Source organism: Echinops telfairi, unplaced genomic scaffold, assembly GCF_000313985.2.
Source record: "Echinops telfairi isolate 266 unplaced genomic scaffold, ASM31398v2 ScPeMD7_7420;HRSCAF=8458, whole genome shotgun sequence".
NCBI classification, from domain to species: Eukaryota; Metazoa; Chordata; class Mammalia; order Afrosoricida; family Tenrecidae; genus Echinops; species Echinops telfairi.
In genome coordinates, this window is record NW_022111320.1 from 20,147,717 (window position 1) to 20,159,246 (window position 11,530).

The following is an 11,530-nucleotide window of genomic DNA, read 5'->3' on the forward strand; positions in this document are numbered from 1 at the left end:
TTTGTGGATTGGTGTCGGACATATGGGTTAATGTTGGACTTGTGGGCTTGGGCAGCACTGGGTTGGGGTGTTTTCTTGATGTGCACTTACCCTTTGTATAAAACTCTGTCTTATACATGAGTTTCTGTGAATTTGTTTCTCTAATGTACCGATTATCACACAGTTTTAGCATACACGTTGTTGAAATGAGTATTCAACACCTGCATAAAAGCAGTGGTCAACTCAAATGGCATATTTCACTGGGCAACTATGTCCTTTATGTGAGAGACCTCTTTGAAAATGTTCAGGAGCAAAGATGTCCCTTGGAGAGTTGAGGTGCTCCTGGCCCTGACCATGCTTCGCATGGGGAAGCTGGGCCATGGATAGGAGGCACTGAGGGGAGTCGGTGCCCTTGAATTATGGTGTCTGTAAAGAATGTGGAATACACCACGGATGGCTAAAGGCGTCAACAGGTCTGTCTTGGAAGTAGAGCCAAACGGTTCCTTAAAAAAGAAGAAGATGAAGACTTCATTTCGTGTACTTTGGGCGTGTTGGCAGGAGGAGCCAGCCCCAGGAAAAGAACATCCTGCGTGGCAGAGGGCCAGGGAACAAGAGGAAGAGCCTCATTGAGTTGAACCAATCCAGTGGCTACAACAATAAGCTCAAGCGGAACCCCAACTGTGAGGGTGGGGCGGGATGCGACAGCCTTCATGCTGTTGTACACAGGGTCACCAGGCGTCAGCACCAATTGGACGAAACCTCACAACGGTACTCCATTGGCAGGTGCTAGGGATAAATCAGTGACTAAAAAAGTCATCCTACAGCAGACGGGTTAATGATCCGGTGGGAGGCGCCAGACAAGAAACCATCAACAAGTACTATGTCAGGTAGTATTAAGCTCTATGAAGAAATGCAAAGTAAAGGGGATGGAAGGAGATTTAGGGGTCATAGATTACCCCTAAGGAGCCCTGGTGGCATAGTGGTTATGCAATGGGCTACTAGCTGCAAGGTCAGTAGTTCCAACCCACCAGCTGCTCCATGGAAGAAAGATGAGGCTTTCTATTTCCATGACAAATAAATCCTCAGAAACCCACAGGGGCAATTCTACCCTGTCCTAAGTGAGTTGGAAGAGACTGGGTGGCAGGGAGTGAGTGTATTACTAAAGGGACATTTGAGTAGAGACAAGGAAGAAGTACCAGAGTGGGTTATATGAATATATTGGGGATGGGGATGGTGGGGGTAGCTAGGGGAAAGGCCCTGAGGCAGGCGCAGGCTTGGTGATTGGAAGGAACAACCGGGAGGCCACCGTGGCTTAGCAAGGCTAAGGAGGTGTGGGAGGAGATGCATTCAGAGAGGCAGAAGATGGCTTAGATCTATAGGGACTTAGAGGTCTTGTAAAGACCTAAGATTGACAATGAGATCAGAGACCATGGGAGGGAAGGGGCCCAGGGTGGAAGAGGAAGTACAATTTGAAGGAAGCTACTGGAAAAAGAAGATGGTGACTTGAGCCAGCAATGGAAGCAGTGGTGGTGATACGAAGGTGATGGGTTATGGAGGTACTCTGTAGATTCAGCCAACAGGCTGTTCCTGGAATAAATGTGAGGTGTGCAAAGAGCCATGATGAATGGAGCCCAAAGACAAACCTACCACAGCAGGTATTTTCACTGTCCGACCTGGACCTTCTCCAACCTGTGGTAGATGCGCCTTCCCTCCCTCCCATTTCTGCCTTCAGCTTGTCTTTACTCCTAGCAGCCTGTGGCCTGTCCTCAGGCTTCCGAAGTCGGTGCGTGTGACTGCCTCTCTCCCACAGAAGGTTGAAAATGCTTGGGGCTTTTATTCCTCCCCAATGGTGCTGTGGTCTACTAGGTGTTAAGCTAACGCAAGGCCAGTGGTTCAAATCCACGAGCCACTCTGAGGGAGAAAGATGGGGCTGTTTTCTAACAGAAAGAATTACAGCCATGAGAACCCTGACTAGGGTTGCTATGAGTTAGAATCAACTCAACTGCAGTGGGTAAGGAACATTGGTGGCGTAATGGGGAAGCAGTTGGCCATTATCCCAAAGGTTGGGTGTTCAAACCCACCCGATGGCTCCATGGGAGATAGACCTGGTGACTGACTGCCATAAAGAGCAAGTCTACAGAACTCTAGGAGGCACTTCTACTCCTCGAGGTAGGGTTGCTGTGGTGAGAATAGACCCCACGGCCCCTCCCCCCAGAGTGGGCCTTACCCAGCTTGTGCTTGAGCGAGAACGAAAACCCGGCTTGCTGGCTTTGAGATGGGCCAGTGTGTGTGGCTTGACCCTCAGGATCGAACTCTGCCAGAGGTTGCCCCTGTCCTGCAGCCTCTGGGGAGGGCACCCGGCCCAACCACTAGAACAGCCGTCTTCATGGGGCTGTTTCGGGAAACCCAGCCCGAGGGGTCTAAGTTTCTCTCCTTGAGGTTTTGGGTTGACTTTTATTTGCCTTAGCGTAGCAGTCTGCTTTCATGGCTTGGGTTTTAAGAGGTGGTATGTGCTTCATGAAAAAGATTTCAAATGCAAGCCTCCCTCTTTCCCTTTTCAAAGAGGAAATTATTAAATTGCTCTTTTGCAGTTAGTTAGGGGGTGGGCAGAGCCCCAGAGGTTTAACACATGTTTTCTCAACGCCCTGCACAGATTCACGCAGGCCTTGCAGCTCTGGGAAACACCCCTCCCAACTGATCCTTGTCTCCACGACGGCTCTGTTGACATTTCTCCGGCAAAATGCGGCCTCCCTCCCAAAGGCAGTGAGTACACAGATGAAGCTTTTCATATATGTGAAAACTGAGCCCCACTGTGCAACACTGAGGCCACAGTGTGATCTGCCACGGACAGCTGGCTCCTCCACCACTTCCCCACAGCCACAGGAAGGGCCCAGCCGCTCTCCCCGCACATAGTTCCGCTCAAGAGCCGGCGCGATCTGCCTATGGAGTCAAGAAAAGCTAATGCGATGGTCAGCATGGTCCAGGTGAGGGTGACAAACCTGGCTTCAGTGGGCCTCGCTCCCTGCCCCTCACTCGTGTCCTCTTGAGGCACAGGGTTCAGGGCCAGCAGAAGCAACTCAGAACCAATAGGAGTCTCCAGGGAATGGGGGTTCACTTGGCTGCCGACCGGCAGGCTGGCGGTACACACCCACTACCGCTCGCTCGCTTGGGGGGAGCAAGCTGCTCTTGCCCAGGCTGCCTTGGCAACGCTGACTCTGGACCAGCTCTTCCCTCGCTGCCCTACAGGGGGCGCCAGGAGTCAGAACCAAGTCCACGGCAACAGTGTGTTCAGCAGAATGAGGGAGACCAACAAGGGGAAAGAATGAATGAGTTGGCTGCTGGGATTGGAGTCAGGTGAGGTTTCTCGTTTCTCGCCTGGCGTGACACAGGAAGTTCAAGGTAAAGTCACCAGGGGGCTTGCGGCACCGGATGAAAGGCAGGAAGGGGGTGGGAACGACTTATTATTTTCTGAGTATCGATATCCACCCTCAGGGTTCTCTCAGGAGGGCCAGCAGCGAGTTCATTCATCATCTTAACGGCCGGGCCAAGATGACTATAAACATCTGAGGGTTGCGTTTAACTCGGGGCTACTATTAACTTGACGAAAGACACCAGAGAACACAGAACACAAAGGGACTGGGCTGCCGCAGGAAGGAGAGCAGCCGCAGAGTGAACCGGGGCTGCGTGCGATCTGCTTGCACACTAAGGAGCAGGCTGGCTTGCACACTGCGTCCAGGCCAACGGTTTGACTTCCCACACTGTTCTTGTGTGTGGAGCAGGCCAGGAAACGCCCTCAAAGATCAAGGTGTGCAGACACAGAAGCTTCGAAGTCCTCCCGGCTCTCCCCGGATTAGAAACCGGACCGGCAGGATTGCCTGGCGCCATCGTGAGCGGTCTGCCTTGGAAGTGAGACTACAGAAACTCCACAGAGAAAGGGACACCTAGCTACCCTTCCTGCTGTGGAGGTGGCTGTGGCCTTGAAGAATTGCTTTGCAAGAAAAACAGACTTAGCCACCCTGTATGCTTCTTTTCACCAAGAACAAGCCACGAGAAGCCACCCAAGCGAACGTGGTGCTTTACCACTTCGAAAGCCGACTTGGAGTCTTGAGTCAACAAAGCACTCAAACCATTCCCCCACTCCCCAGGCGCAGCGCACGTAAGTGTACTTTCCTTCTAGAAGCTTCTAACGTCACATCACTCCTCTGCCCCCACAAAACGGGCCATGCCATGGGAGGAATTGACAAGACACAGGACCCTGTCACTCTGTGTCAATGGTCTCAACACCACGAGAAGGGGGTGTGACAGCTCTGTCAGCCAAATTCCAGAGACTTCCAGCCAGCTGACGCTGAGTACTGGCACGCTGGGTGAACGTGAACATGCTCGGAAGGCTGGAAACCACACTGCAAGGGGAGGCCTCTGTTCTCCAGGCTGGATTCCGTATTCCCTGGTTCCAGCCCCTCTTCCTCACTCGACTCTTTCCTGGCCTGTTCCTGCTTCTTGGCTCTCCCTCCAGGATGTCCCCGGTACCTGGTCTACTGAACAGTGGGCTCAAGCCACTCAGTCACCTGTCGGTGCATTTTCCCAGTCGAGGCCCTCGCACCGGCAGACTTCATCAGTGGCAGGAGCCACCTCGTGGTATCTGATCTTGCTGTTCTCGGCCCACCCAATGTCTTTCTGCCACCCCTCTTCTCAAAGTGCACACCCAGCCCCTCACTGCTGACCTGCCAAGACATACCAATTCCTCCTGCCGACCTTTGAGTTGCCTCCTTGCTCCAGTTTCAAGATCCAGGGCCTAACCTTGATGCCTGGACACTTTTAGGGGAACCTCTTATTCCTCATTCTCTAAATGCTAATATTCTGTACTGAATGAGAGTTTCAAAAATAGTTCAGTATACTCACGCCAAAAAACACTGGTGTTTCAGTAAACAGTATAGGAAGAAACAAAAACAAATACACACCAAAGAAAAACAAAATTCAAATGAAAAGCGAGCCTTATTAAGAGAAAAACAGAAGTCCTAAGAACCAAAACTTTAAAAAAACTGGCGTGGGCTTACCAAAGCTGATGTGACATTGCACCTACTTGTTATAATTATTCTTAAAACGGAGACCATACACAGAAAAGCATTCACCTGTCCAACAGTTTCTCCGTGTGCAAGTCCGGGACTGTGATGGCGTTCTCTTTTTCTTGTCCCAAACCATTATTTGAGGAGCTCACCCGGACAGCACACCACCCTGTAACTTCATCAAGCAGACTGTATGCTACACAGTCCTCCCAAATCAGTGTCCAAACATGTCTTCCTTCTTGAACTCCTGGGCAACACTCTCTGAGCTGTACAGCCACCCGCCCCTTCTCTCCCCAGCTTGCTCCTCTCTCCTTGGCAAAAACTCACTGCTTCCTACGTTTTCTAGCTAAATCGTTCACATTGCTACAGTGGCGTCATCTTGTCTCTACAGTGGCAGTTGTTCACGTGTACAAAAGTTCAGGTTAATGTTGTCTTGATTTGGGGGGACTGTAGGAAGACACACACACACACACACAGATGTACACATACATTCAATCTATGGTGAAGGTCATGAGTCCTGATTTTCAGTTTAAAAGTGAGAGTACATGCTCCCTAGTTTCCATCTTAAGTCTTACATTCTTTTGTTTTCCCTCTCCCCTTTAGCACCGAATCTCGGTCTGGACAGAGGAGCAATATGCGTCCTCTGAGCATATACAGCGTGGACTTGGCGTGGCAGGAGTACCTGCCCTGAGTAGGCACTACCGTGGGTGGGTGCTCCTCATGCCCACGCAGCCAGCTTGTTTCATCCTCAGCACAATTCCATTTTCTAGGGAAGAAGCTGGAGGCCTGGAGAAATGGCCTCGTCCAAGGTCATACTGATCCCAAGCAGCAGGGCTGGACTCTGAACTCCGAGGCTGACCACCCCAAAGCCAGATTTCCCTTCTATACCTGCCACCCAGCTGCCCATTAGCTTGCCTCGCTGCTCACAGCTCCTAAATTCCAGTCCCCAGCTGATCTGCTTTTTGCTATCAGCCAAAAGTACAATGATTTCGACCTGCAAATAGTTTCCTAAAACATTTGCTACAAAATTTCAGTGGATGGGGGGAGCCGGGAAGGAGGAAAAAAATGAGGAGCTCATACCAAGGGCTTGAGTAGAGAGCAAATGTTTTGAGAATGATGATGGCAACAAATGTATAAATGTGCTTGACACAATGAATGGATGTAAGGATTGTGGTCAGAGCTGTATGAGCCCCCAATAAAATTATTTAAACAAATAAATAATAATAATAAATTTTAAAAAAATGTCAGTGTACATGACATTTGGGATGAACTACTCCACCCCACCCCCACCCCCCACTTTCTCCAAACACATAAAACCAACAACTCACTGTCATCGAGTCGATTCTGAATCACGGTGTCTCCAGAACAGGGTAGAAGTTCCCCAGTGGGTTTCTGAGACAATAACTCTTTGTGGGAGTTGAAAGCCTCATCTTTCCAGCATGGAGCGGCTGGTGCTTTTGAACTATGGTCTTTCGGATCACAACCCAGAGTGTAACTGCTACCTCGCGTTAAGGTTCCCAACCCCCAGCTTGCTCGGCTAGCTTATTTGTTGCTGAGGGAAGGATCTGAAACAGTCAAGGATGTAGACAAAGCTCTATCCGAAATGCAGACTCACGCGACAAGCCAGGAGGGAACGGGGCTGGAACATATGGAAGGAGCTTGCGGCTGGAGGCCACCAGTCACTGGCCTCCAGGCTGGATGCGGTCAGAGGACATGTTTTGTTTGGGCCAGACGAGGTTCAGAAAACATTTTAATTAGCTGTCAGAGCCACAAGATTTCACATAAAAATGTGGATTTCTGGTTTTTATTGAAAAAGAACCCTGGCTGCACTGGTCCTCGTCCCCACCAGTCAACAGTCGGATGTTGACGGGTGCTGGCAAGCCTGTGGCTGAGGCTGGGAGGAAGATGGGCTTCCTGCTCCCACAGAGACGTGCCGGCTCAGAAACGCAGAGGCAGTTCTGCCCTGCCCTGTGGTGGCCATGACGCGATGGCAGCGAGTACGTAGATGAGGCAGGAATCCACCAGCCTTCCACGTTCTTCACCGCTTCCCACGCCCCACACCTGACCCTCGCCACCCCCCTACAACACCTGCCTCGTCCGGCCCCTGAAGAGGTGTGGAACACTAGTTCTCACAAGGTCTAGTGGCCTAGAATGTGGCGACGGGGCACCTCTAGCTGATGGTGCCGAGTCCCAGCCACATCACCGGCACTTTCCTGGGAGCTCCGGCCCATTTACAACTGCTAGTGACTGCACCTCTGCACCTGATGGTAGGCCCTATGGGCAGAACCATGGAGACGTACACCTGAACTCAAAATAAAAAAACAACTTTACTGCCACTGTTCCTCTACAGGGACCTCTGGCGGTGTTGTGATTACATGCTGGCCTGCTAGTTATAAGGTCAGCCGTTGGAAACCACCAGTCGCCCCGTGAGAGAACAATGAAGCTTTCTACTCCCATAAACACCGAAAGCCTTGAAAACCCACAAGGGCAGTTCTACCCTAGCCTCTAGGCCAGCGGTTCTCAACCTGTGGGTCGCAACCCCTTTGGAGGTTGAATGACCCATTCACAAGGGTCACCCGATTCATAACAATAGCAAAATGACAGTGATGAAGTAACAAAGAAAATCATTTGATGGTTGGGGGTCACCACCACGTGAGGAACTGTATGAAAGGGCTGCGGGCGGCATGAGGAAGGTGGGGAACCACTGTCCAAAGGGCTGGCACTTAGCATGTTCTCAATTAACTGCTGTTCAAACCAACCTAACCCTGTTCCAGAGTCAAGAAAAGCCAACGCCCTTTGTGCTAGGAGCCCCTGCAGCAAAGGTCAAACTAGATTTTATTGTGACACCAGGGCCCTGTGGCCATCCAACTCCAGAACCCTCACCCACATTATATCTTGTGGACTTGTGCTGGGGGCGGCGGAGTTCCGTGCACAGACTCCAGTGTGAGTGCTAACCCTGACACGGTGTGATGCCGTGTACTACTCAATTCCAAACTGCGCTTTTCTCTTCCTTTTTGCTTTCTCTTCTCGTACCAGCTCAGGCAGATGTCTGGCTCTGCCGGAGAGCCCACCGTCGTCACACGCTGTAGTGACGCCTTGCCAAGGAAACCTCCAGATCCTGCGTGGCAGGAACCAGGGGGCATCCATTGGGCCTGTCCACTGCCAAAACCCAGATGTTGGCCAGTATAGATGGGGCTCCAGTCAAACAGCACATGGCCGCCAGGCAGCAGGACAGACACCAGCAAATTAAGTCCCATTTATGACAGGTTGGCTTTCTTTATGGCAGAGAGAATCGGCAGATAACCGTCCGTGTGTGCCCCACATTTTATAAACAGCTCCCTTTACAGGAAGGACCACAGTCAATGAATGAAAGCACACTCATATACTGAAAGATAGAAAAATCAACCTTAGGGGACTTTTGTGTGCAGTGTCAGCAGCTACCATAAATTGACTAGGTAGTAACAGAAGATGCTGGGTCCTTTGGAGGCCTGAGCCATGAATTGCCCTGTGACTTCGGACAAGAAAGATGACCAATCACCCATCCATCCATCCATCCATCCATCCATCCATCCATCCATCCATCCATCCATCCATCCACCCATCCACCCATCCATCCATCCGAGACATCCTATGCAGCAAGATGCCTGTATCAGTGACATCCAAGCTTAGAGATGAGGGCAGATTCATTCATTAAGCAAAATGGGAAAGTGTGTGAGGGGTGGGGGTGGGGGTGGGGTTCCAGGCTAAAGCCATCTTTGCTAATGAATGGCGGCTTACTCCACGTGTGGCTGTGCAGGCACAGTGCAGCACCTGTCTGGGAAGAAAGGAGGCAGGGAGAGCCAGGCTCAGCATGGCCTGCTTGAACAGCTGAGGGGCCTGAACTGTAATTGGAAGATTGTGAAGCAGGAGGAGTGACAATATCTGTTTTCTCTCCATTTTTTTTATTGGCATAGCGGAGATTACAGACTTGTTTCCTGACTAATCATTTAAACGCTACATTTGCTATAGTAAGGAGTGGCGGGAGCACAGTGGGTAAGCATCTGACCTGCACGGTGGGCGTTGAAACTCACCAGCAGGGCCAAGGGGAAAGGACCAGGCTGTCTGCTCCCGTGAAGATGTACAGCCTCGCTTACCCTACGGAGCAGTTCCAACTCTGCCCTGTGGGGCTGCCGGAGTCAGAATCGATGAGATGGCAGTAGGCTTCCTTCGGTGTTTACTGTGGTAGCAACTGCTTCTTCACATTGGGTTACTATTTTCAATACTTAGAAAATGGCTTCTGTTTAATTCCCTGTTTACTATGTACTTTTTAAATTTAATAACTTGTATGTCCTTGAATAACTTTATAAATGAGCATTTTCCCCAGGAAGATTGCAAGATAATGTAGCAAATGCTACAAAAACGTGCCTTCTCCACGTTTTCCAGGACTGACCAGAGGGCTGGTCACCTGCACACACACACAGTCACCTTCTAGGCCAGTGATTCTCAACCTTCCTACTGACACGACCCTTTCATACAGTTCCTCATGTTGTGGTGACCCCCACAACCATAGCATTATTTCCATTGCTACTTCATAACTGTAATTTTGCTACTGTTATGAATCGCAATGGAGATAAATATCTGATATGCAGGATGTATTTTCGTTGTTACAAACTGAACATAATTTAAGCATAGTGATTTATCCCCAAAACAATATGTAATTACATATCGTGAAATATTTATTTCTAATTACAAATAAATGAAATTTTGTCTTGACGCATGGTGTAGCATGGGTAACAGTCTTCACGCTGGGTCATAGGTGGGCGTATCTGCATGTGGGCAGACCCACTTGGAGATGGATAGAGGAGCGCTGTCTCGGTTCCTAAGGCCATCAGAAATATGTGTTTTCCGAGTGTCTTAGGTGACCCCTGTGAAAGGGTCGTTTGACACCCAAAGGGGTCGCGACCCACAGGTTGAGAACCGCTGCCCTAGAGAGAATCCCAGCGACTGAGCCATTGGAGCTGGTGGACAAACCCTCACGCAGCTTCCTCACATCTGAAGGGAAGGCTCGGCACACAGTCTCCGAGTTACGCTCCTAACTCATCTCACTCAGAGACATATGTATTCTCGCTAAAGAATTTCAAGCAATCCATGCATATAATCACCCCTCAATGTACCAAAATATATCATAACTAAATTACAAGGATGGTGGATGGACAAAGCACACGGCTCTCTAATGGATCTTAAGTGCATGCTTGGTGATAACAGCAGTGACCTGTCTTTACTTCTGCCTTTGTTTACGCAGCCACTGCCTGGCAGCTGGCAGAGTGTGTGCGAGCTGGAGACGGACTATCTGCCAGCAAGGAGACGAGGCCAGACATGCAACTGCAGAAGGAGAGGTCAAGGAGGCAGCGTGAAACACAGACACTCTGGCTCTCGGTAACATGGCTTCTTCCTTGGTTGTGTTGACATGTTTTCTGAGTCCAGGAGGAAATATTCAAATAATTCCAAACAGGACTCCATGTAAAGGAATTGTCTTTGAGGAGCCCTCGCATATCTAACCGACAATCACAGTCCCTTAGCAAGTGCAGTCGGCGGGATAAAGGGTGCTCTCCTTACTCACCTTCTGCCACATGTTGATGAAGAAGAGCTCCCGGGAAACGTTGAAGGACACATTGGTGTCATAGGCATCGTCCCCGAGGTTGGAGATGGAGATGTTTAAAGAGATATTCTTCACAGCCCCCAGAGCCAAATAGTGGGTTTTCTCATCAGTGCTGCAATGAAAAAGAAACCACAATCAACGCCCCCTCTAGGCTGAACACTTTGTGACATGCGGCCTCAAGGAAGAGTTGGAGGTTGGGAGGTGGAGCGCAGAGCAGGATCAGAGCAGCAAGCCCCAGGAAGCTCTCTCACCAGCCCCGTATTCTTGGACAATCAGGTGTTCTGATAGAGCTCACACCATCCCTTGCGATTGCTTCTGCCTTTGTAGATGGCAGAGGAGTAGTGTCCAAAATTGGGAGAGGGAAGAGAAGGAAGGTGAGTGTTTGATGGAGAGATGGAATGAGGAAGTAGCTCAGGAGAGGGGAGGAGGGTATGGGCCAGGGATGGTATTAGTAGGGAGGATGAAGATGGACATGTACTTGATGATAATTCTGATGTGATTTGCGTTTGGGATCAAATGAATGGATGTCATCGGCCAGTCTTTAACCAGTCAACTAGTTGCATAGGATATGATTAAACGTAGGATGACTGTTATATTTGCTTCCTTGGCATTCTGATACCTTTCCTGATTTAGGGGAATCTCAAGACAAGTGGGGAGGGCAGTAAGGAGACTCTCTCCCTGTCCTTCTCATGGTCACTGGAATGTGGGCATCTAAGTATGTGCATTTTAGTGACCCATGGATAGTCACAGGGCTATGGTAGGAGGAGTCGATTTGCCTGTCTAGTCCCATGAATCCTGTGAGATGCACAAAGACACAGAGGCTGTCTGAGATCACCTGAGCCAGATGCAG

General features: G+C 50.1%; 1 protein-coding gene across 1 annotated transcript in view; it reads right to left on the reverse strand.

Annotated features, from left to right (window-relative positions):
* Positions 1 to 11,530, reverse strand: part of ITGA9 (integrin subunit alpha 9) — a 313,829-nt gene that overhangs the window by 125,188 nt on the left and 177,111 nt on the right. The window contains exon 11 of the mRNA XM_030887657.2: positions 10,642 to 10,792. Within this exon, the coding sequence (XP_030743517.2) occupies positions 10,642 to 10,792 (151 nt within the window). The remainder of the gene's footprint in view (positions 1 to 10,641; positions 10,793 to 11,530) is intronic.